The following is a 27,973-nucleotide window of genomic DNA, read 5'->3' on the forward strand; positions in this document are numbered from 1 at the left end:
CAATCAACTTGATATACCCTGCATCTGTGGAATACATGAATAGACAACGAATCATCCCAAATTGAGGGGGTGGACTTTGAGAGCAAGATTTATGATTTTTTCCCCTTTTCCTCTTTTTGTGAGTGTCTATGTGTATGCTTCTGTGTGAGATTTTGTCTGTATAGCTTTGCTTCCACCATTTGTCCTAGGGTTCTATCCATCCGTTTACTTTTTTTTTTAATAATTATTTTTTATTTTAATAACTTTTTTAAAGTTTACCTTACACTATTTTATTTTATCTTTTCTTTCCTTCCTTCCCTCCTTCCTTCCTTCCTCCCTCCCACCCTCCATCCTTCCCTTCTTTTTCTTTCTTACTTTCTCTCTTTCTTTCTCCCTTTCCTTCTTTCTTTCTTTTTTCTTTCTTTCTTTCTTTCTTTTCTTCCTTTCTCTCTCTCTCTCTCTCCTCTCTCTCTCTCTCTCCTCTCTCTCTCTCTCTCTCCTCTCTCTCTCTCTCCTCTCTCTCTCTCTCTCTCTCTCTTTCTCTATCTCTCTTTCTTTTTCTCCCTTTTATTCTGACCCGTGTGGATGAAAGGCTTCTGGTGCTCCAGCCAAGCATCAGGGCTGTGCCTCTGAGATGGGAGAGCCAACTTCAAGACACTGGTCCACAAGAGACCTCCCAGCTCCACATAATATCCAATGGCGAAAATCACCCAGAGATCTCCATCTCAACACCAGCACCCAGCTTCACTCAACGACCAGCAAGCTACAGTGCTGGACACCCTATGCCAAACAACTAGCAAGACAGGAACACAACCTCACCCATTAGCAGAGAGGCTGCCTAAAATCATAATAAGTCCACAGACACCCCAAAACACACCACCAGACGTGGATCTGCCCACCAGAAAGACAAACCAGCCTCATCCACCAAAACACAGGCACGAGTCCCCTCCACCAGGAAGCCTACACAACCCACTGAACTAAATTTAGCCACTGGGGACAGACACCAAAAACAACGAGAACTACGAACATGCAGCCTGCAAAAAGGAGACTCCAAACACAGTAAGATAAGCAAAATGAGAAGACAGAAAAACACACAGCAGATGAAGGAGCAAGATAAAAACCCAGCAGACCTAACAAATAAAGAGGAAATAGGCAGTCTACCTGAAAAAGAATTCAGAATAATGACAGTAAAGATGATCCAAAATCTTGGAAATAGAAGAGACAAAATTCAAGAAACATTTAACAAGGACCTAGAAGAACTAAAGAAGAAGCAAGCAACGATGAACAACACAATAAATGAAATTAGAAGTACTCTAGAAGGGATCAATAGCAGAATAACTGAGGCAGAAGAACGGATAAGTGACCTGGAAGATAAAACAGTGGAAATAACGACCGCAGAACAGAATAAAGAAAAAAGAATGAAAAGAACTGAGGACAGTCTCAGAGACCTCTGGGACAACATTAAGCACACCAACATTCGAATTGTAGGGGTTCCAGAAGAAGAAGAGAAAAAGAAAGGGACTGAGAAAATATTTGAAGAGATTACAGTTGAAAACTTCCCTAATATGGGAAAGGAAATAGTTAATCATGTCCAGGAAGCACACTGAGTCCCATACAGGATAAATTCAAGGAGAAATATGCCAAGACACAAATTAATCAAACTGTCAAAAATTAAATACAAAGAAAGCATATCAAAAGCACCAAGGGAAAAACAACAAATAACACACAAGGGAATCCCCATAAGGTTAACAGCTGATCTTTCAGCAGAAACTCTGCAAGCCAGTAGGGACTGGCAGGACATATTTAAAGTGATGAAGGAGAAAAACCTACAACCAAGATGATCTACCCAGCAAGGATCTCATTCAGATTTGATGGAGAAATTAAAACCTTTACAGACAAGCAAAAGCTGAGAGAGTTCAGCACCACAAAACCAGCTTTACAAAAATTTCTAAAGGACCTTCTCTAGGCAAGAAACACAAGAGAAGGAAGAGACCTACAATAACAAACCCAAAACAATTAAGAAAATGGGAATAGGAACATACATATCAATAATTACCTGAAATGTAAATGGATTAAATGCTCCCACTAAAAGACACAGACTGGCTGAATGCAGACAAAAACAAGACCCATATATATGCTGTCTACAATAAACCCATTTCAGACCAAAAGACACATACAGACTGAAAGTAAGGGGATGGAAAAAGATATTACATACAAATGGAAACCAAAAGAAAGCTGGAGTAGCAATTCTCATATCAGACAAAATAGGTTTTAAAATAAAGACTATTAGAAGAGATAAAGACCAACACTACATAAGGATCAAGGGATCGATCCAAGAAGAAGATATAACAATTGTAAATATTTATGCACCCAATATAGGAGCACCTCAATACATAAGGCAAATACTAACAGCCATAAAAGGGGAAATCGACAGTAACACATTCATAGTAGGGGACTTTAACACCCCACTTTCTCCAATGGACAGATCATCCAAAATGATAATAAATAAGGAAACACAAGCTTTAAATTATACATTAAAAAAGATGGACTTAATTTATATTTATACGACATTCCATCCAAAAACAACAGAATACACATTTTTCTCAAGTGCTCATGGAACATTCTCCAGGATACATCATATCTTGGGTCACAAATCATGCCTTGGTAAATTTAAGAAAATTGAAATTGTATCAAGTATCTTTTCCGACCACAACGCTATGAGACTAGGTATCAATTACAGGAAAAGATCTGTAAAAAATACAAACACATGGAGGCTAAACAATACACTACTTAATAACGAAGTGATCACTGAAGAAATCAAAGAGGAAATCAAAAAATACCTACAAACAAATGACAATGGAGACACGACGACCCAAAAAAGCAGTTCTAAGTGGGAAGTTTATAGCAATACAATCTACCTTAAGAAACAGGAAACATCTCGAATAAACAACCTAATCTTGCACCTAAAGCAATTAGAGAAAGAAGAAAAAAAACCCCACAGTTAGCAGAAGGAAAGAAATCATAAAAATCAGATAAGAAATAAATGAAAAAGAAATGAAGGAAACAATAGCAAAGATCAATAAAACTAAAAGCTGGTTCTTTGAGAAAATAACCAAATTGATAAACCATTAGCCAGACTCATCAAGATAAAAAGAGAGAAAACTCAAATCAATAGAATTAGAAATGAAAAAGGAGAAGTAACAACTGACACTGCAGAAATACAAAAGATCATGAGAGATTACTACAAGCAACTCTATGCCAATAAAAATGGACAACCTGGAAGAAATGGACAAATTCTTAGAAATGCACAACCTGCCAAGACTGAATCAGGAAGAAATAGAAAATATGAACAGACCAATCACAAGCACTCAAATTGAAACTGTGATTAAAAATCTTCCAACAAACATAAGCCCAGGACCAGATGGCTTCACAGGCGAATTCTATCATACATTTAGAGAAGAGCTAATACCTATCCTTCTCAAATTTTTCCAAAATATAGCAGAGGGAGAAACACTCCCCAACTCATTCTACGAGGCCACCATCACCCTGCTACCAAAACCAGACAAGGATGTCACAAAGAAAGAAAACTACAGGCCTATATCACTGATGAACATAGATGCAAAAATCCTCAACAAAATACTAGCATACAGAATCCAACAGCACATTAAAAGGATCATACACCATGATCAGGTGGGGTTTATTCCAGGAATGCAAGGATTCTTCAATATATGCAAATCAATGTGATACACCATATTAACAAATGGAAGGAGAAAAACCATATGATCATCTCAATAGATGCAGAAAGCTTTTGACAAAATTCAACATCCATTTATGATAAAAACCCTGCAGGAAGTAGGCATAGAGGGAACTTTCCTCAACATAATTAAGGCCGTATATTACAAACCCACAGCCAACATCGTCCTCAATGGTGAAAAACTGAAAGCATTTCCACTAAGATCAGGAACAAGACAAAGTTGCCCACTCTCACCACTCTTATTCAACATAGTGTTGGAAGTTTTAGCCACAGCAATCAGAGAGGAAAAGGAAATAAAAGGAATCCGAATCAGAAAAGAGAAGTAAAGCTGTCACTGTTTACAGATGACATGATACTATACATAGAGAATCCTAAAGATGCTACCAGAAAACTACTAGAGCTAATCAATGAATTTGGTAAAGTAGCAGGATACAAAATTAATGCACAGAAATCTCTGGCATTCCTATACACTAAGGATGAAAATCTGAAAGTGAAATCAAGAAAACACTCCCATTTACCACTGCAACAAAAAGAATAAAATATATAGGAATAAACCTACCTAAGGAGACAAAAGACCTGTATGCATAAAATTATAAGACACTGATGAAAGACATTAAAGATGATACAAACAGATGGAGAGATATACCATGATCTTGGATTAGAAGAATCAACATTGTGAAAATGATTCTACCACCCAAAGCAATCTACAGATTCAATGCAATCCCTATCAAACTACCACTGGCATTTTTCACAGAACTAGAACAAAAAATTTCACAATTTGTATGGAAACACAAAAGACCCTGAATAGCCAAAGTAATCTTGAGAACGAAAAACGGAGCTGGAGGAATCAGGCTCCCTGACTTCCAATTATACTACAAAGCTACAGTAATGAAGACTGTATGGTACTGGCACAAAAACAGAAAGATAGGTCAATGGAACTTGATAGAAAGCCCAGAGATAAACCCATGCACATATGGTCACCTTATCTTTGATAAAGGAGGCAGGAATATACAGCCGAGAAAGGACAGTCTCTTCACTAAGTGGTGCTGGGAAAACTGGACAGGTACATATAAAAGTATGAGATTAGATCACTCCCTAACACCATACTCAAAAATAAGCTCAAAAGGGATTAAAGAGCTAAATGTAAGGCCAGAAACTCTCAAACTCTTAGAGGAAAACATAGGCAGAACACTCTATGACATAAATCACAGCAAGATCCTTTTTGAACCACCTCCTAGAGAAATGGAAAGAAAATCAAAAATAAATGAATGGGACCTAATGAAACTTCAAAGCTTTTGCAAAGCAAAGGAAACCATAAACAAGACCAAAAGACAACCCTCAGAATGGGAGAAAATATTTGCAAATGAAGCAACTGACAAAGGATTAATCTCCAAAATTTATAAGCAGCTCATGCAGCTCAATATCAGATAAACAACCCAATCTACAAATGGGCAGAAGACCTAAATAGACATTTCTCCAAAGAAGATACACAGACTGCCAACAAACACATGAAAGAGTGTTCAACATCATTAATCATTAGAGAAATGCAAATCAAAACTACAGTGAGATATCATCTCACACCAGTCAGAATGGCCATCATCAACAAATCTAGAAACAATAAATGCTGGAGAGGGTGTGGAGAAAAGGGAACACTCTTGCATTGCTGGTGGGAATGTGAATTGGTTCAGCCACTATGGAGAACAGTATGGAGGTTCCTTAAAAAACTACAAATAGAACTACCATATGACCCAGCAATCCCACTACTGGGCATATACCCTGAGAAAACCAAAATTCAAAAAGAGTCATGTACCAAAATGTTCACTGCAGCTCTATTAACAATAGCCTGGAGATGGAAACAACCTAAGTGCCCATCATTGGATGAATGGATAAAGAAGATGTGGCACATATATACAACGGAATATTACTCAGCCATAAAAAGAAACGAAATTGAGCTGTTTGTAATGAGGTGGATAGACCTAGAGTCTGTCATACAGAGTGAAGTAAGTCAGAAAGACAAATACCGCATGCTAACACATATATATGGAATTTAAGAAGAAAAAAAAATGTCATGAAGAACCTAGGGGTAAGACAGGAATAAAGACACAGACCTACTGGAGAACGGACTTGAGGATATGGGGAGGGGGAAGGGTGAGCTGTGACAGGGCGAAAGAGAGTCATGGACATATACACACTAACAAACGTAAGGTAGATAGCTAGTGGGAAGCAGCCGCATGGCACAGGGATATCGGCTCGGTGCTTTGTGACTGCCTGGAGGGGTGGGATAGGGAGGGTGGGAGGGAGGGAGATGCAAGAGGGAAGAGATATGGGAACATATGTATATGTATAACTTATTCACTTTGTTATAAAGCAGAAACTAACACACCATTGTAAAGCAATTATACCCCAATAAAGATGTTAAAAGAAAAAAAAAATCTAGAAACAATAAATGCTGGATAGGGTGTGGAGAAAAGGGAACACTCTTGCACTGCTGGTGGGAATGTGAATTGGTACAGCCACTATGGAGAACAGTATGGAGGTTCCTTACAAAACTACAAGTAGAACTACCATATGACCCAGCAATCCCAGTACTGGGCATATACCCTGAGAAAACCATAATTGAAAACGAGTCATGTACCAAAATGTTCATTGCAGCTCTATTTACAATAGCCAGGAGATGGAAACAACCTAAATGTCCATCATCAGATGAATGGATAAAGAAGATGTGGCACATATATACAATGGAATATTACTCAGCCATAAAAAAGAAACAAAATTGAGCTATTTGTAATGAGGTGGATGGAGCTAGAGTCTGTCATACAGAGTGAAGTAAGTCAGAAAGAGAAACAAATACCGTATGCTAACACATATATATGGAATTTAAGAAAAAAATGTCATGAAGAACCTAGGGGTAAGACAGGAATAAAGACACAGACCTACTAGAGAATGGACTTGAGGATATGGGGAGGGGGAAGGGTAAGCTGTCACAAAGTGAGAGAGTGGCATGGACATATATCCACTACCAAATGTAAAATAGATAGCTAGTGGGAAGCAGCCACATAGCACAGGAAATCAGCTCGGTGCTTTGTGACCACCTAGAGGGGTGGGATAAGGAGGGTGGGAGGGAGGGAGACGCAAGAGGGAAGAGATATGGGAACATATGTATATGTATAACTGATTCACTTTGTTATAAAGCAGAAACTAACACACCATTATAAAGCAATTATACTCTAATAAAGATGTAAAAAAAAAAAAAGACATACAGGTGGCCAACAGGCACATGAAAGGATTTTAAACATCACTAAAATGCAAATCAAAACCACAAGGAGATACCACCTCATGCTGGTTAGAAGGACTATTATCATTAGGCAAGAAGTAATAAATGTTGGCAATGATATGGAGAAAAGGAAGCCCTCACACACTGTTGGTGGGAATGTAAACTGGTGCAGCCACTATGGAAAACAGTATGGAAATTCCTCAAAAAATTAAGAATAGAACTACCATATGATCCAGATATCCCACTCCTAGGTACATATACAAAGAATACAAGAAAACACTAATTGAAAAAGATATATGCACTATGTTCACTGCAGCATTATTTATAATAGCCAAGATATGGAAACAACTTAAGGGTCCATCAACAGATGAATAGATAAAGAAGATATAATATGCATATACAGATGTTTATATACATATATACACATACATATACACAATGGAATACTACTCAGCCAATAAAAAAGATGAAATCTGGGACTTCCCTGGTGGTCCAGTGGTTAGGACTCTGTGCCCTCACTGCCAAGGGCCTGGGTTCAATCCCTGGTCAGGGAACTAAAAATCCCACAAGCCACATAGCACAGCCAAAAAAGACATGAAATCTTTCCATGTGTGACACCATGGATGGACCTTGAGGGTATTCTGCTTAGTGAAATGAGTCAGACAGAAAGACAAATACTGTATGATTTCACTCATATGTGCAATATAAAAAACAAACACCAGAAATAAACCCATACCTACAGTCAATTAATCTTTGACAAAGAAGGCAAGAATATACAACGGAGAAAAAGACAGTCTCTTCAGGAAGTGGTGTTAGGAAAGCTTGAAAGCCACATGTAAATCAATGAAGTTAGAACACTCCCTCATACAATACACAAAAATAAACCCAAAATGGCATAAAGACTTAAATATAAGACATGACACCATAAAGCTACTGGAAGAGAACATAGGCAAAACATTCTCTGACATAAATTGTAGTAATGTTTTCTTAGGTCAGTCTCCCAAGGCAATGGAAATAGAAGCAAAATAAACAAACAGAAACCTAATTAAACGCATAAGCTTTTACACAGCAAGGGAAACCATAAAGAAAATGATAAGACAACCAGAATGGGAAAAAGAAATGTACAAACAACATGACCACCAAGGGATTAATTTCCAAAATATACAAAGAGCTCATACAATCAATAACAAAAAAAAACCACCCAATCAAAAAATGGGCAGAACACCTAAATAGATATTTCTCAAGAAAGACATACAGATGACCAACAAGCCCATGAAAAGATGTTCAACATTGCTAATTATTAGAAAAATGTAAATCAAAACTACAATGGTGTATCCCCTCATATCTGTCAGAATGGCCATCATCAAAAAGTCTACAAATAATAAATGCTGGACAGAGTGTGGAGAAAAGGGAATCCTCCTACACTGTTGGTGGGAATGTAAATTGGCACAGCCACTGTGAAAAACAATATAGAGATAACTTCAAAAACTAAAACTAGAGTTGCCCCATGACCCAGCAATCCCAATCCTGGGCACATATCTGAAGAAAACGCTAATTCAAAAAGATACATGCACCCCAATGTTCACAGCAGCACTATTTACAATAGCCAAGACATGGAAGCAACCTAAATGTCCATCAATAGATGAATGGATAAAGAAGATGTGGTACATATATATAATGGAATACTACTCAGCCATAAAAAAGAATGAAATAATGCCATTTGCAGCAACATGGATAGACCTGGAGATTATCATACTAAGGGAAGTAAGTCAGACAGAGAAAGACAAATATCATATGATACCACTTATATGTGGAATCTAAAATATGATACAAATGAACTTATTTACAAAATAGACTCACAGACATAGAAAACAAACTTATAGTCACCAAAGGGGAAAGGGGGTGGGGAGTTTGAGATTAGCAGATAAATACTACTGTATATAAAATAGAAAAACAACAAGGTCCTATGGTATAGAACAGGGAACTATATTCAATATCCTATAATAAACCATAATGGAAAAGAAAAAACAAACAAAATAAATCATCAAACCAAACAACACAAAAACAAACACATAGATACAGAGAACAGAGTAGTGGTTACCAGAGGGAAAGGGGCAGGGCAACAGGAGGGTGAAATGGGTAAAGGTCATCAACTTGAAAACTATGATTATTACATCTGCATTCGTCCCTCAAATGTGAATCAGTAGGATAACAACCTAATCAGCATGGGCTCAGTACAACTTTATAAAAGTATCTGTGAGATATTTTAGATCAGGATATTAATTACAGACTGATGAAATGCTGACAGCTCAACAGAAGTCTCAATTTAAGACACAGCTTTCATTGACAGTGGAGCTGAGGGCTCTATTCCACTGCACATAAACCAAGCTGAAACCACAGCCACAATAGTGTGCCAGTCTGGGAACACAGGGGACACAAGGCACCTGCCACTTTCTGTCCTCTCTACGGGCCAGGTGTTATAGTCTATAACTCTTACAACAGGACTTGGATGTCATTTTAATTATTCCATTTAGAGATGGAAACCTCCATCAGTGAGGTCAGGGAATCTGCCGGTAACTGGTGGAGGAACCCATTATATGAGTCCAGATTTTTTCTCACTCAAACACTCTCTAATCCACGTGACTCTCTAATCCACATGAAGCTAATTTGCTCAATTCCTACAGTAGTAATGAATAAACATAAGAAATAGATCATCTGTTATTCTATAAACTGAACTGCATATTCAAATCAAGTGCAGTCATTAGATTATTCCTAGGGAACACGTGACCTGAGTTATTTACCAAATTACATATAAGAAAAAATAAAATACTTATATATTGAAACCCCATTATATTCTTTCTCAATAAGAAATAATCGCCTAGTAAAAAGTATTTTTAATGAACTGAACTGCACGCATAAGCTATAATATGGCCTTGTCTTACACAGAATGGTGCCTTAGGTAAGCGTGCCATGGGACTAAGGTATGTGCGTGAAAGGTGGGGAATACGCAGGGAAGGGTCACCTGCCAACGTGTGTTGAGCTGAGGTAATGGCTCTTCACTCAGAATCCTCTGGATACCTAATTAGTTTCTCCTGGAGATGACAGGTATAATTTCTCCACAAAATTTGTTCTTCACCTCCCCTATGCATTTGAATTAACTTTGTGATATAAACAGCTAACTAAGTCTACAGTAATAGCTCTTACTTCAAGCACAGCAATTAAGAGTGCCTGTTTCCTCTCCTCCTACATCTGTTCTGAGAGTGCAGTGAATACATTTGAATTATTATCTGGATATACAGTAATTGCCCAGAAATGACAACTCACCTGTCTGTAGAGTAGGCTGTGCTTTTTAGGTGAGGACTAGCCAGGCTAACCTAAATGTTCAGTTGAGACAGTCATCTGCTGTGCAGTAAGAATGGAAAAAATAGTTTGACTTGAGTTACAGCGGTCATCCAAAAATCTGTGCCCAGATGAGGCAGCTAGATTGTGTGCTTTAGGGACCCCAAAATATCCCCCATCCTACCTCCAACTCCCTCTTCCTCTGACATACAAGCACCTGCACTTCAACCTTTATACTTCATTCCTTTTAATTAAAACCTCGTGTCTCTTATTTTTTCTTAAAATATGAAACCCATCAGGATGAAGGACAATTCTATAGAACCAATATAAATCATAATATATCTAAATATTTAATTCTTTGTACAGCCCTTCACACATTTCAAAATTCTCTCAAATTCAGCGATCTAACTTGAACTCTCAAAACCCTGGCAGGACTTGGCAGGAGCTGTCACATTTACACACCCCAGGAACCAGGTGAGGAAGATGTGGGAACTTCCTCTGGCTTTCCATGGGCTGAGCCAGGCCTCTCTCAGAGATATCACATCTGTGACCAAAAGTCTGTAAACATTCATTTCACAGTTCTATGGTAACTCAATTACGCTCACAATTTTTAACTGAAAGATATTAAAGAGCAGCGTGATAAGGCTTGCTTTAAAAATTATACTTTAAGGCCCACTTATTATTTCTTTTACTTTTTTAACATCTATTTTCTGCAACAGAGCTAACTCCTGTCCCATTGGGGATCGTATTCCCACTATTTACTCATCTTCCCTCTTCCTACCTCATTGGGAACACAACCCTGGCAAGGGCAGGAGTTCCTCCTGCAGTACCCTACAGGGTCTGTCTGGGTCATATCAGTACCTGGGTCAGTGCTGGGCTGCCAAGGCCTCTCCGCAAGCCTGAAGGAAAGAAGGGGCAGTGGCATCTCCTCTCAGGCTCTGACTCTGGTGGGGCTGGTGGGCACCCCTTACTGGGAGGAGCTGGGGGCCTGTCTTCCGCCACCAAGGCACTTCCTCACCACCCACATCATCAGCTTCCTCTCACACTGGATGTTCCTAATTCCACATTTAGAAGAAATTCTAATTAAACTTGGAAAATAAGCTTTAGGAAAGCCAGGAAAAGAAATCCAGATATGCAAACACATGAGAAAGAGGAACAGAAAATTAATCCCTCTGGCTACAGACACAGCCAAGAGGAGACTTTTCAGATGTCCTCCCTGAATTAAATGAGCCCATGGGTCATCTCTACACATTGTGCATGTCTTCACCATGTTCATTCACCTTTAAAAGCCAATTTTATTTTTCCCAACACTGATTGCATTTAGCGTAGACTGGCCAGATTATGGACAGGGAGGGAATTTGTATTCTGTAATAATCTATTTTCAGGAGAGTGCTTCAAATTTCTTGAAACCCCGAAGGGAGAAAAACTCACTCAGGTCATTTTCCTTCCTTTTTACAATTATCTTATTAAAAGGTTTATCCTCCTCCAGCATTTTTGAGCCCACATGACAAGATGTGTTGCTGAGATAAATGACACCCTGCATAGCCCTGAAAATAGCAAGGGACATAGCTGAAGCATTACTTAGAATGACAGATAGTTAAAAATGGGAAACTAAAACAGATACATCCATAATTCAGAAGTTAGCTGAGGAGAGACAATAGCTGGGAAAATAGTGAGTATTTTTAAAACACAATGATCACAATTTGTATTCTGAAAACTAATAAGAGTAACATGTGGACACATGACTTCTATGCAACATAAATGAGTCTGTTCGATTCTATTTACTGTTGACAATAACAGTGATGAACCATTTATTTCATTTCCTGATGTTGGATCTTTGTGGATTCAGTTGGACTACGTATGTTGGGAGATGCCAATATAAACTGATGCATCTAAAGTTAGGAATTAGGAACTGTATCCTAGTGGACAGTTCTCAGCTGAAAACTTGTAAAAAGTATACAAAAATGTTGCAGAAACTGTTTCATGGTTACACCACATTATGCCATCCTCAAGACAGTCCTTCAGAATTTATTAATCCCATGGGAAAGATGAAAAATTGATGCTAGAAGAAATCAGGGGAGAGACACTTGATACAGCCCAGCAGGGAGGTGAGGGAGTGCAGGCCATGGAAGAAAACATCAAGGCTGGAAGGGAGGCAGGAATGAGCTCCGTGTGGGAAATGGGACAGGGGTTAAGAGGATCATAGGCTGGAAAGAGATAACAGCAAGGATGCAGTTGAAGAAGACAGGAGGCTGGGTGTTCCTAGATGGTGTGACACATAAAAAAAGTAGGCAAGGGCCAGAGCGCTTACCTCTCTTTGTCATCTGAAGGGGCTTGGACTTCATCCTAGAAGCAAGTGGAGTTTTTAAGGAGTTTAAGCCAGGGAGAGCCTTAACAGGTCTGCTTTACTCCAAAGTGGGAATAGCATTATCAAATCCTAGATGCTACCTGCAGACCCCTTCCCCTTCCCCTTCCCCTCAGAAGAACCCAAGCGTAGGCAGTATCAGGCAGCTCCCCACCTGTCCACAGCCCCGGGTTGGATGCAGAGGGGATGCTCAGTAAATATGGGCCAACTGGCTGAGAGAGGATGGGACTGATAATGGAGGGGAGCAAATAAACTGGTAATTACAACAAACGACTGATAAATCCATGAACAGCACTGTATCATATAAATATAAGTTGACTGCACCTTGATGAGGAAGCACAATGGTTACAACAAATAAAATATTGCTACATGTGAAAAAAAGTAGTGAGAAAAGAAATACAGATATTTATAGTAAATTATCCCTTAAAGCAGAGGCTTCTACACCATGAACAAAAATGGTGTCTAATTCAGTATCTTTTACCAGGAGAGCTGTCCTTGGGCAGTTACTCTGAACATCAGTGAGTTGCCGGATTCTGCCACTCAGACATTATTTATCATTTAAGTGAGACAGGAAGAGGAGTCCTAAGATACCCAGTGACCCTGGGGCGCTTCATCAGGTCACCCTGCTGCCCCAGGACCATGACAATGTGCATGGTGGAACTTTCAAGTCATGAAACCAAAGAGGAGCATACTACTATATGGTTTTATATTTAGTTGTTTTTTAAATCTCTTTCACTCAAAAACCACAGAGCCCTTCTGATATATGAAAATGACTTCTGAGGACCAAATGACATGAGGCTTTAGAAGAGCTGCCTTCTAAGAAAGAAGCATTTGTTCTTTGTATTATGCTGTTTCATTTGGAAAATTCACAATTCCTTATTTTTCCTTAAAGGAAAAATAAAATCTTTAGAATTGTGAATTCTGCTTGCCTGTTGCACATGACAAAGCCTTAGAACATCCCCTCCCAAGTGTTGTGTCATGTGAGTATGTAAGAGGGGCCCCCTGATTTTGAACGGACTTGCCTTGCATTTTCTATAAATAGTGCAGTGATCTAGCTAGAGTCAGAGAGATCTCGGTTGGAAGCCAAGCTTACCCACTTTCTACCCATTTTCACCCACTTTCTTCCAATTTTCCCCCTCAGAGGATGAATGTGGTGCTGAATAATATTTCCAATGGCACCACGTATGGAAGGCACTTTGCTATGTTCTAGCACAAGATAAACAAAGGACCAATTGGACTAAACTTACCCAGAAGGGCAAAGAGCGAGTCTTATTTATCTTTGCTCTAAGGTCAAGCACAGTGTCTGACAATTAATGAGAAAATTAGTAACATTTTCTCAATCTTCTCTTTCCATGTAAATGCAGAATTGCTGCACACTTTTCATACTGGGTAGACTTTTTATGTATTTATGATGGGAAAACTGTGGTGACAATTGAATTTATGAACCTTGTGCAATGGTAATTTAGATGTATTGCTCAGTGAATAAATACCTTACAGCAAGAAGGAAGTTTAAGAGTAATTTGTTCCCCTCCTTCATCATATGAAAGAGGCAACTGAGACACACAAAGATGACAAGACTGCTCCAATACTGCACAGGACATGTATCTCCAAACCCTCTGCACACTACACCACAAGGATTTTGAAATTCTATGCCTACTGGGACCAGTGTAATTCTATGTCTTGATACAGATAAATTGGAGAATGAGCCTCAAACTTGGAAAAACAGAGGGACGGGGCAGCTGGGGTAGTGTGAGGGTTGGCAAGCTGCAGGGCTCTAAATGAAACTGAGCCCCATGGAGAAGAGGAAACAAGCCATAGACTAGGTGCATCCTATGAAAAATGTGTCTGCAACAACCCCCATGTTCTCTGACCATCACCATGAATAGGTATGCATTTCTCTCCTGGCCAAGAACACTACCCTTGTCTTGGTCTTTTTAAATCTATCAATTGTTAATCTATCAAAACAATTGATAGAAAAATTAGATAGAAAATCAGCAAAGATATAGAAGAACTCAACAAAAGTATCAAACAACAGGATCCAATTCATCCAGTAACAGCAGAATACACATTCTTTTCAAGTATCCATGGAACATTCACCAAAACAAAACATATACTGGGCCATAAATTAAATAGTAACAAATTTAAAAGAATTTTGAACTCGTACGGAGTATGTTCTCTGATCACAATGGAACCAAACTAGAAATTAGCAACAGATAACAGGAAGACTTTCAAACACTTGGAAACTAAAAACACACTTCTAAATAATCCACGAAGGGGCTTCCCTGGTGGCACAGTGGTTAAGGATCCACCTGCCAATGCAGGGGACATGGGTTCGAGCCCTGGTCCAGGAAGATCCTTTATGCCATGGAGCAACTAAGCCTGTGTGCCACAACTACTGAGCCTACACTCTAGAGCCCATGAACCACAACTACTGAGCCCGCATGCCACAACTACTGAAGCCCATGCACCTAGAGCCCGTGCTCCACAACAAGAGAAGCCACCACAGTGAGAAGCCCGCGCACCGCAATGAAGAGTAGCCCCTGCTCACCTCAACTAGAGAAAGCCCGCATGTGGCAATGAAGACCCAACGCAGCCAAAAAAGAATGAATAAATTTTTAAAAATATGAATAAATAAATAATCCATGAGTTAAAGGGGGAAAAAGTCTCAGGGGAAGTTAAAAAATACATTGAACTGAATGAAAATGAAAATACAAAAGAGCAAAATCTGTGAGATACAGCTAAAACAGTGCAGAAAGTGCAATTTAGAGCATTAAATGCTTACATTAGAAAAGAATAGTCTCAAGTCGAGACTCTAAATGCTACCTCAAAAAAGAGGAGCAAAATAAACCCAAAGCAAACAGAAGAAAGTAATAATAAAGAAAAATAGCAAAATATAATAAAATTGAAAATAGAAAAGCAATACAGAAAAATAATGAAACAAAAAGTTGGTTCTTCAAAAAGGTCAATGGAACCAACCTCTAGCAAGATGACAAAGAAAAAAAGAATGGTGACACAAATTACCAATATCAGAAATGAAGCAAGGAATATTATTATAGGCCCCACTGATATTAAAAGGTTTATAAAGGATTAGCAAATAGAATACTGCAATATATTTAAAGTTTTCAAAAAAGAGTATTATTAAACATGATAAGTAGGTGTGGTTTATCCTGGGGATGCAAAGCTGGCTCAGTATTTGAAAATCAACCAATGTAATTCACCATATTAGCTGTGTAAAAAAAAAAAAATCACATGATCATATCAACTGATCCAGAAAATGTATTTGGCAAAGTTCAACACCCATTCATGACAAAATAAAATATTCTCTCAGAAAACTAGAAATAGAGGGAAATTTCTCAACTTGGTGAAAATATATATAAAATATCTCTAGCTAACATTACACTTAATTGTGAAAGACTGAATGCTTTTCCTCTAAGATCCAGAACAAAGCAAGATGTCCACTCACACTACTACTATTCATGTAGCATTGGAAGTTCTAGCCAGTGCAACAAGGTAAGAAAAATAATAATAAAAGGTATACAGATGGGAAAGCAAGAAATAAAAGTCTCAATCGCAGGAGACCTGATGATGTACATAGAAAATCCCAAGGAACCTATCAAAAACAAACAAACAAAAAAACTTCCTAAAACTACTGAGCTTGGCAAGTCAGAGGACGCAACATTAACTTACAAAAATTAACCATATTTCTGTATACTAGCAATGAACACAGGGAGAAGAAAATTTTAAAATACAGTACCATTTACAAGCACTCCAAAACCATGAAATACTTAGGTGCAAATCTAACAAAATATATTCAGAACTTGTATACTAAAAACTGTAAAACACTGAATGTAAGGTACTAAAGAAGATCTAAATAAATGAAAAGACATATCCTGTCTATGGATCAAAATACTCAACATAGTAAAGATGTCAATTCTTCCCAAATTGATATAAAGATTTAACACAAGATATTTTTGTAGATACAGACAAGATAATTCTAGAATTCATATGAAAAATATGTATTATAAGAGCTAAAATAATTTTGAAAAATAAAGAGGTTGAGGACTTCCCTGGTGGCACAGTGGTTAAGAATCCACCTGCCAATGAAGGGGACATGGTTTCAAGCCCTGGTCCAGGAAGATCCCATGTGCTGCGGAGCAACGAAGCCCGTGAGCTACAACTACTGAGCCTGCACTCTAGAGCCCACGAGCCACAATTACTGAGCCCACATGCTGCAACTACTGAAGCCTGCGTGCCTAGAGCCCGTGCTCTGCAGCAAGAGAAGCCACCACAATGAGAAGCCCGCGCACCACAACAAAGAGTAGCCCCCGCTCACTGCAACTAGAGAAAGCCTGCATGTAGCAACGAAGACCCAACGCAGCCAAAAATAAATAAAATATTTAAAAAAAATAAAGAGGTTGAATTACTTCCACCCAATTCCAAGGCATATTACATAGCTATAACAATCAAGACTGTGGGTACTGACACAGTGATAGACACATAGATAAATGGAAGAAAATAGAGATCCCAGAAACAACCCACAGAAGTTGAGCCAACTGACTTTGGACAAATGTGCAAACATAATTCAAAGAGGAAGGATAGTTTTTTCAACAAATGGTAATAAGGTAACCAGATATCCATGAGCAAAAGAAAAAGAAACTTAGCTCTAAACCTCACACCTTGATTTTTTATAACAACTCAAAACTGATAACGAATTAAATGTAAAACCTACAATTATAAAACGTTTAGAAGAAAACAGGAGAAAATCAGGAACTAGGGCTTCATGAAGAGTTCTTAGACATTACTCCAAAAGTATGTTCCATAAAACAGTTAAAAATCAGTAACTTGGACTTCCTCAATGTTAAAAACTTTTCCTCTTTGAAAGATCTTGTTAAAAGGAAGAAAAGAAAAGCTACATGAGGGAAAAAATTTGAAAACTACATCTGGCCAAGGAATCATATCTAGACTACAGGAAGAACTCTTAACAAAGCAGTAGAAAAATAAATAAAACAAAATCATCCAATTTTTAAACGGGCAACTAATATGAGGAGACATTTTGATGAAGAGGATAAACTATTGGCAAATAAGCACATAAAGAAAATTTAACAATTAGGAAAATGTAGATTAAGACCACAAAGATATATCAATCTATTGGACATACACCTATTAGAGGAGCTAAAACAAAAAATAGTGACAGGCGGAGGGGAAGATGGTGGAAGACTAAGACGCGGAGATCACCTTCCTCCCCACAGATACATCAGAAATACATCTACACGTGGAGCAACTCCTACAGAACACCTACTGAATAAAGGCAGAAGACCTCAGACCTCCCAAAAGGCAAGAAAGTCCCCACATACCTGGGCAGGGCAAAAGAAAAAACAAAGACAAAAGAATAGGGATGGGACCTGCACCAGTGGGAGGGAGCTGTGAAGGAGGAAAGGTTTCCACACACTAGGAAGCCCCTTCACGGGCGGAGACTGCGGGTGCCGGAGGGGGGAGCTTCGGCGCCGTGGAGCAGAGTGCAGCAACAGGGGTGTGAAGGGCAAAGCGGAGAGATTCCCGCACAGAGGATCGGTGCCAACCGGCACTCAACAGCCTGAGAGGCTTGTCTGCTCACCCGCCGGGGCGGGCGGGGCTGCGAGGTGAGGCTCGGGCTTCGGTTGGAGAGCAGGGAGAGGACTGGGGTTGGTTGCGTGAACACAGCCTGAAGGGGTTAGTTCACCACGGCTAGCCGGGAGGGAGTCCAGGAAAAGGTCTGGAGCTGCCGAAGAGGCAAGAGACTTTTTCTTCCCTCTTTGTTTCCTGGTGCGCGAGGAGAGGGGATTAAGAGCGCTGCTTAAAGGAACTCCAGAGACGGGCGCGAGCCGTGGCTAAAAGCGCAGACCCCAGAGACGGGCGGGAGATGCTAAGGCTGCTGCTGCCCCCATCAAAGGGCCTGGGTGCCAGCACAGGTCACTATCCACACCCCTCTTCCGGGGAGCCTGTGCAGCCCGCCACTGCCAGATTCCCGGGATCCAGGGACAACTTCCCCGGGAGAACGCACGGCGGGCCTCAGGCTGGTGCAATGTCATGCCAGCCTCTGCCGCCGCAGGCTCACCCCGCACTCCACGCCCCTCCCTCCCCCCGGCCTGAGTGAGCCAGAGCCCCAGAATCAGCGGCTCCTTTAACCCCGTCCTGTCTGAGAAGAAACAAACGTCCGCCAGCGACCTACACGCAGAGGCGGGGCCAAATCCAAAGCTGAGACCCTGGGAGCTGTGAGAACAAAAAAGAGAAAGGGAAATCTCTCCCAGCAGCCTCAGAGGCAGCGGATTAAAGCTCCACAATCAACTTGATGTACCCTGCATCTGTGGAATACATGAACAGACAACGAATCATCCCAAATTGAGGAGGTGGACTTTGAAAGCAAGATTTATGATTTTTTCCCCTTTTCCTCTTTTTGTGAGTGTATATGTGTATGCTTCCGTGTGAGATTTTGTCTGTATAGCTTTGCTTCCACCATTTGTCTTAAGGTTCTATCTGTCCGTTTTTTTTGTTTTTTTTTCTTAATAATTATATCTCATTTAATAACTTGATTATATTTTACTTTATCTTCTTTCTTTCTTTCTTTTTTCCTTCCTTCCCTCCTTCCTTCCTTCCTCCCTCCCACCATCCCTCCCTCCCTTCTTTCTTTCTATCTTTCCTTCTTTCCTTCTTTCTTTCTTTCTTCCTTCCTTCCTTCCCTCCTTTCTTTCTTTCTTTCTTTCGTTCATTCTTTCTTCCTACTTCTACTAATTCTTTCTCTCTACTTTTTCTCCCTTTTATTCTGAGCCAGTGGATGAAAGGCTCTTGGTGCTCCAGCCAGGAGTCAGTGCTGTGCCTCTGAGGTGGGAGAGCCCACTTCAGGACACTGGTCCACAAGAGACCTCCCAGCTGCACATAATATCAAACGGCGAAAATCTCCCAGAGATCTCCATCTCAACACCAGCAGCCAGCTTCACTCAATGACCAGCAAGCTACAGTGCTGGACACCCTATGCCAAACAACTAGCAAGACAGGAACACAACCCCACCCTTTAGCAGAGAGGCTGCCTAAAATCATAATAAGTCCACAGACACCCCAAAACACACCACAAGACGTGGACCTGCCCACCAGGGAGACAAGATCCAGCCTCATCCACCTGAACACAGGCACTAGTCCCCTCCACCAGGAGGCCTACACAACGCACTGAATCAACCTTAGCCACTGGGGACAGACATCAAAAACAACGGGAACTAGGAACCTGCAGCCTGCAAAAAGGAGACTCCAAACACAGTAAGATAAGCAAAATGAGAAGACAGAAAAACACACAGCAGATGAAGGAGCAAGACAAAAACACACCAGACCTAACAAATGAAGAGGAAATAGGCAGTCTACCTGAAAAAGAATTCAGAATAATGATAGTACAGATAATCCAAAATCTTGGAAATAGAATAGACAAAATGCAAGAAACATTTAACAAGGACCTAGAATAACTAAAGATGAAACAAACAATGATGAACAACACAATAAAAGAAATGAAAAATACTCTAGATGGGATAAATAGCAGAATAACTGAGGCAGAAGAACGGATAAGTGTCCGGGAAGATAATATAGTGGAAATAACTACTGCAGAGCAGAATAAAGAAAAAAGAATGAAAAGAACTGAGGACAGTCTCAGAGACCTCTGGGACAACATTAAACACACCAACATTCGAATTATAGGGTTTCCAGAAGAAGAAGAGAAAAAGAAAGGGACTGAGATAATATTTGAAGAGATTACAGTTGAAAACTTCCCTAATATGGGAAAGGAAATAGTTAATCAAGTCCAGGAAGCACACTGAGTCCCATACAGGATAAATCCAAGGAGAAATACGCCAAGACACATATTAATCAAACTGTCAAAAATTAAATACAAAGAAAGCATATTAAAAGCACCAAGGGAAAAAACAACAAATAACACACAAGTGAATCCCCATAAGGTTAACAGCTGATCTTTCAGCAGAAACTCTGCAAGCCAGAAGGGACTGGCAGGACATATTTAAAGTGATGAAGGAGAAAAACCAAGAACCAAGATGATCTACCCAGCAAGGATCTCATTCAGATTTGATGGAGAAATAAAAACCTTTACAGACAAGCAAAGGCTGAGAGAGTTCAGCACGACCAAACCAGCTTTACAACAAATGCTAAAGGACCTTCTCTAGGCAAGAAACACAAGAGAAGGAAAAGACCTATAAAAACGAACCCAAAACAATTTAGAAAATGGGAATAGGAACATACATATCGATAATTACCTTAAATGTAAATGGATTAAATGCTCCCACCAAAAGACACAGATTGGCTGAATGGATACAAAAACAAGACCCATATATATGCTGTCTACAAGAGACCCACTTCAGACCTAGAGACACATACAGACTGAAAGTAAGGGGATGGAAAAAGATATTACATGTAAATGGAAACCAAAAGAAAGCTGGAGTAGCAATTCTCAAATCAGAAAAAAGAGACTTGAAAATAAAGACTATTAGAAGAGACAAAGAAGGACACTACATAATGATCAAGGGAGCGAACCAAGAAGAAGATATAACAATTGTAAATATTTATGCACCCAACATAGGAGCACCTCAATACATAAGGCAAATACTAACAGCCATAAAAGGGGAAATCGACAGTAACACAATCAGAGTAGGGGACTTTAACACCCCACTTTCAAAAATGGACAGATCATCCAAAATGAAAATAAATAAGGAAACACAAGCTTTAAATGATACATTAAACAAGGACTTAATTGATATTTATAGGGCACTCCACCCAAAAACAACAGAATACACATTTTTCTCAAGTGCTCAGGGAACATTCTCCAGGATAGATCATATCTTGGGTCACAAATCAAGCCTTGGTAAATTTAAGAAAATTGAAATTGTATCAAGTATCTTTTCTGACCACAATGCCATGAGACTAGATATCAATTACAGGAAAAGATCTGTAAAAACTACAAACACATGGAGGCTAAACAATACACTACATAATAACGAAGTGACCACTGAAGAAATCAAAGAGGAAATTAAAAAATACCTAGAAACAAATGACAATGGAGACTTGACACCCCAAAACCTATGGGATGCAGCAAAAGCAGTTCTAAGAGGGAAGTTTACAGCTATACAAGCCCACCTTAAGAAAGAGGAAACATCTCGAATTAACAACCTAACCTGCACCTAAAGCAATTAGAGAAAGAAGAACAAAAAATCCCCAAAGTTAGCAGAAGGAAAGAAATTATAAAAATCAGATCAGAAATAAATGAAAAAGAAATGAAGGAAACAATAGCAAAGACCAATAAAACTAAAAGTTCGTTCTTTGAGAAGATAAACAAAATAGATAAACCGTTAGCCAGACTCATCAAGATAAAAAGGGAGAAGACTCAAATCAATAGAATTAGAAATGAAAAAGGAGAAGTAACAACTGACACTGCAGAAATACAAACGATCATGAGAGGTTACTACAAGCAACTCTATGCCAATAAAATGGACAACCAGGAAGAAATGGACAAATTCTTAGAAATGCACAACCTGCCAAGACTGAATCAGGAAGAAATAGAAAATATGAACAGACCAATCACAAGCACTGAAATTGAAACTGTGATTAAAAATCTTCCAACAAACATAAGCCCAGGACCAGATGGCTTCACAGGTGAATTCTATCAAACATTTAGAGAAGAGCTAACACCTATCCTTCTCAAACTCTTCCAGAATATAGCAGAGGGAGGAACACTCCGAAATTCATTCTACGAGGCCACCATCACCTTGATACCAAAACCAGACAAGGATGTCACAAAGATAGAAAACTACAGGCCAATATCACTGATGAACATAGATGCAAAAATCCTCAACAAACTACTAGGAAACAGAATCCAACAGCACATTAAAAGGATCATACACCATGATCAAGTGGGGTTTATTCCAGGAATGCAAGGATTCTTCAATATACACAAATCAATCAATGTGATAAACCATTAACAAATTGAAGGAGAAAAACCATATGATCATCTCAATAGATGCAGAGAAATCTTTTGACAAAATTCAATACCCATATATGATGAAAACCCTGCAGAAAGTAGGCATAGAGGGAACTTTCCTCAACATAATAAAGGCCATATATGACAAACCCACAGCCAACATCATCCTCAAAGGTGAAAAACTGAAAGAATTTCCACTAAGATCAGGAACAAGACAAGGTTGCCCACTCTCACCACTCTTATTCAATATAGTTTTGGATGTTTTAGCCACAGCAATCAGAGAGGAAAAGGAAATAAAAGGAATCCGAATCAGAAAAGAAGAAGTAAAGCTGTCACTGTTTGCAGATGACATGATACTATACACAGAGAATCCTAAAGATGCTACCAGAAAACTACTAGAGCTAATCAATGAATTTGGTAAAGTAGCAGGATACAAAATTAATGCACAGAAATCTCTGGCATTCCTATATACTAATGATGAAAAATCTGAAAGTGAAATCAAGAAAACACTCCCATTTACCATTGCAACAAAAAGAATAAAATATATAGGAATAAACCTACCTAAGGAGACAAAAGACCTGTATGCATAAAATTATAAGACACTGATGAAAGACATTAAAGATGATACAAACAGATGGAGAGATATACCATGTTCTTGGATTGGAAGAATCAACATTGTGAAAATGACTCTACTACCCAAAGCAATCTATAGATTCAATGCAATCCCTATCAAACTACCACTGGCATTTTTCACAGAACTAGAACAAAAAATTTCACAATTTGTATGGAAACACAAAAGACCCCGAATAGCCAAAGCAATCTTGAGAACGAAAAACGGAGCTGGAAGAATCAGGCTCCCTGACTTCAGACTATACTACAAAGCTACAGTAATCAAGACAGTTTGGTACTGGCACAAAAACAGAAAGATAGATCAATGGAACAGGATAGAATGCCCAGAGATAAACCCACGCAAATATGGTCACCTTACCTTTGATAAAGGAGGCAGGAATGTACAGTGGAGCAAGGACAGCCTCTTCAGTAAGTGATGCTGGGAAAACTGGACAGGTACATGTAAAAGTATGAGATTAGATCACTCCCTAACACCATACACAAAAACAAGCTCAAAATGGATTAAAGACCTAAATGTAAGGCCAGAAACTCTCAAACTTTTAGAGGAAAACAGAGGCAGAACACTCTATGACATAATCACAGCAAGATCCTTTTTGACCCACCTCCTAGAGAAATGGAAATAAAAATAAACAAATGGGACCTAATGAAACTTCAAAGCTTTTGCACAGCAGAGGAAGCCATAAACAAAACCAAAAGACAACCCGCAGAATGGGAGAAAATATTTGCAAATGAAGCAACTGACAAAGGATTAATTTCCAAAATTTACAAGCAACTCATGCAGCTCAATAACAGAAAAACAAACAACCCAATCCAAAAATGGGCAGAAAACCTAAATAGACATTTCTCTAAAGAAGATATACAGACTGCCAACAAACACATGAAAGAATGCTCAACATCATTAATCAATAGGGAAATGCAAATCAAAACTACAATGAGATATCATCTCACACCAGTCAGAATGGTCATCATCAAAAAATCTAGAAACAATAAATGCTGGAGAGGGTGTGGAGAAAAGGGAACACTCCTGCACTGCTGGTGGGAATGTGTACAGCCCCTATGGAGAACAGTATGGAGGTTCCTTAAAAAACTATAAATAGAACTACCATATGACCCAGCAATCCCACTACTGGGCATATACCCTGAGAAAACCAAAATTCAAAAAGAGTCATGTACCAAAATGTTCATTGCAGCTCTATTTACAATAGCCCAGAGATGGAAACAACCTAAGTGCCCATCATCGGATGAATGGATAAAGAAGATGTGGCACATATATACAATGGAATATTACTCAGTCATAAAAAGAAACAAAATTGAGCTATTTGTAATGAGGTTGATAGACCTAGAATCTGTCATACAGAGTGAAGTAAGTCAGAAAGAGAAAGACAAATACCGTATGCTAACACATATATATGGAATTTAGGGAAAAAAATATGTCATGAAGAACCCAGGGGTAAGACAGGAATAAAGACACAGACCTACTGGAGAACGGACTTGAGGATATGGGGAGGGGGAAGGGTGTGCTGTGACAAAGCAAGAGAGAGGTATGGACATATATACACTACCAAATGTAAGGTAGATAGCTAGTGGGAAGCAGCCGCATAGCACAGGGATATCAGCTCGGTGCTTTGTGACCGCCTGGAGAGGTGGGATAGGGAGGGTGGGAGGGAGGGAGATGTAAGAGGGAAGAGATATGGGAACATATGTATATGTATAACTGATTCACTTTGTTATAAAGCAGAAACTAACATACCATTGTAAAGCAATTATACCCCAATAAAGATGTTAATAAAAAAATAGTGACAATACCAATTGCTGGTGAAGATCTCTCACATAATGATGTTGGGATAGAAAATGGTACAGAAAGTTTGGAAAAGAGTTTGACAGTTTCTTAAAAATAATTAAACCAACATTTATCATAGGACCTAGCAATCGTACTCCTGGGCATTTATCCCAGAGAATAAAATCTTATGTCCATGCAAATTACCTGCATAGAAATGCACACAGTCATTTATTTGTAATAGTCCAAACCTGGAAACAACCAAAATGTTCCTCAATAAACATTAATCAAACTTTTGTCTATCCATACCATGGAAGATTGCTTAGCAATAAAAAAAGCAAACTACTGATATAGGCAACAACTTGAATGGATCTCAAAATCATTTTGCTGAGGGAAGAAAAGCCAATCTCAAAAGGTCACGTACTGAATGAGTGCACATACGCAACATTCTCAAAATGACAAAAATACGGAAATAGAGACCAAATTAGTGGCTGATGGGTTAGAAATTTTGGAGGAGGGGAATCTTCATGGTGATAAAACAGTTCTGCATCTCAATTATAGTGGTCATTACACAGATCCACACATGACAAGATGATGTGGAGCCACGTACACACACTGTACCAATGTCAACTCCTGGTTTGATACCCACAAATTGTGTGACTGCACTACCTTTGCAACTTCCTGTGATTTTATAATTATTTAAAATAAAAACTTTAAAAATATATTACAGTATGTTTCCTACTGGAATAACAAACATCAACACTCACTTCCAATATCAGGCCTCAGCTTCTTATCATATTCTCTCAGCAACTTGTTGAGAATAAGAGTCACATCTGTATCTTGGGATTTTGGAGCCAAGACCCACTTTTGGTTTGATGAAGAATCTTCATATTCATCCTCTTCCACCTTTCTGGATCTGTAATTATGGCACAAAGTATGACATATAAGTTGTAGCAATGGCTCCAGGAAGTGTCAAGCTTTGGCTCACCCAAGCACCACTGAAATAGGTAGAAAGGCCCTAGTACACTCATCCCAACCAATAGATTATCTCTAAAATTAAAAAAGTAAAACAAAACACAAATAAGAAAGAATCCAACAAGAATGATAGTACTATTAACATAGCATGATGTTTTCATTAAATGTCACAAAATGATTCCATGTCCATGTTAAACCATAGACATCATAATAACTCAATGCATGAAGGCCAACCAGCAGAGTCAGCCTTCCTTGGATCAACCTTGAGAACCTCTGAAGGTCAAGGCACAAACATCTTGCTGTTTCCACTCCCCACTGCCAAGACCTCATTTTAGTTGAAGGTAAGAACAGCTTCTTCAGAATACACTCACTGAAAATTGTTGAATCTGACTCTGTGCTTCTCATGGAGACTAGCACCTTTGGTCTAGGCAGACACAGGGATACGAGGAGGTGGTATGCTTGGCCAGCACCCATGTGGGGTGCCAACGAACAGCGATATTGGTTGGTAGACATCCTCTGGTGATTTTACATGCCTCCTACCACACAAACTGATTCATCTCTTACAGAGCAGGCTAATACAGACATTAAAAATTAAAACCTTTCTAATATGTCTTTACCATTTGGCCCTTTAATAAATGTGTCCAAATGAACGCTGAGCATATCTGAGTCTCTCCTGAGCAGGGCTGAGCCTGACAGGCGCCTCTCCTGGGTGATACCTGCTCACAGGAGTACTCGAATGGAGAGGTCTCAAAATGACAAGCTAGCTTCCTTAGTGAGTGAGGCCATCTCAGCAACACAGCCATCCAGGCCTGAAAAGAGCAGAGTCTTCTCTTCAAAGTAGCACTTCCAGGGGGCCTGCCATTTACCGGGGCAAAAAAGCTCATCACACAAACAAGCAACCTTCTTCCTTTATGGCTTGTCAGTGGGTGCACCGTAATGACTTTTTTTCTTCACAAAAGAGAACAAAATATAGAACAGAAAATTGCATTGAGGTTTATTTGTCCTGAGTATGAGCTCATTTCTGATTAGCTTCCCAGATGGGAGCCAAAATGGCAACAACATCTCAGGGCAGTTGTGTTCTGGGACGTGTGTCTTTAAGTTAGTTTCTAGAATGGTCTAAATTATCTGTAATGAACATGAAATAAATGAAAAGAATAAACTTTTTAAAGTTTATTATCTCTGCTTTGTCTAACGCCTCAGAATCATATATATATACTTACATAATATAACATGTAACTATAATATATAACATCTGTATAATCTATGTATGTGTCATATGTACATGAGTCTTTTTATGAGTGTTAACTAGCCTTAACATAGATCAGAACAGTGTCAGTCTAGTCCTATATGAATATATACACTTACATGAAGTTTTGATAATAAATATATGGCATATATCTCAAAGATTGACATCTTTTAATTTTTTCCTGGGCTGATATTAAACTATAATTCTATTTCTTGACTGGAAGTTTAGAATAAATCATCCATAGGAACTATAAGTTGCCGTGGATTTTTTTCACACTGAATATTCACCATCAATAGGAACTTGTAAAATTTGGGACACATATTCAAGAACTGATATACTTCATTTCATTATTTGTAAGCCTGATGTTTTATAAATAACACTACAGAATTTTAAATGCAGAATATTTTATTTTATCAGGAATATTGTCAGGAATGTTAATTTTATCATCTTACAAAAAAGTGGGTGGAAGCAGGTTCTGCAGGACATGGATTGCTGGGAGCCAACCATTGCCCACAGGACCTGGCAATTCAGTCCACAGCAAAAACACTTGGGAGACTATGGACAGAGAGACAGATCACCTGGGAGGATCACATACAGCATCCTCAGGACTCCTTCCAACTCGCCCACAGTG

General features: G+C 39.0%; 1 protein-coding gene across 1 annotated transcript in view; it reads right to left on the reverse strand.

The window, feature by feature from the left end:
• The window catches only part of GABRG3 (gamma-aminobutyric acid type A receptor subunit gamma3), a 606,363-nt gene that overhangs the window by 575,122 nt on the left and 3,268 nt on the right, over positions 1-27,973 (reverse strand). The window contains exon 2 of the mRNA XM_030873093.2: positions 25,889-26,037. Within this exon, the coding sequence (XP_030728953.1) occupies positions 25,889-26,037 (149 nt within the window). The remainder of the gene's footprint in view (positions 1-25,888; positions 26,038-27,973) is intronic.

Source organism: Globicephala melas, chromosome 2, assembly GCF_963455315.2.
Source record: "Globicephala melas chromosome 2, mGloMel1.2, whole genome shotgun sequence".
NCBI lineage: Eukaryota > Metazoa > Chordata > Mammalia > Artiodactyla > Delphinidae > Globicephala > Globicephala melas.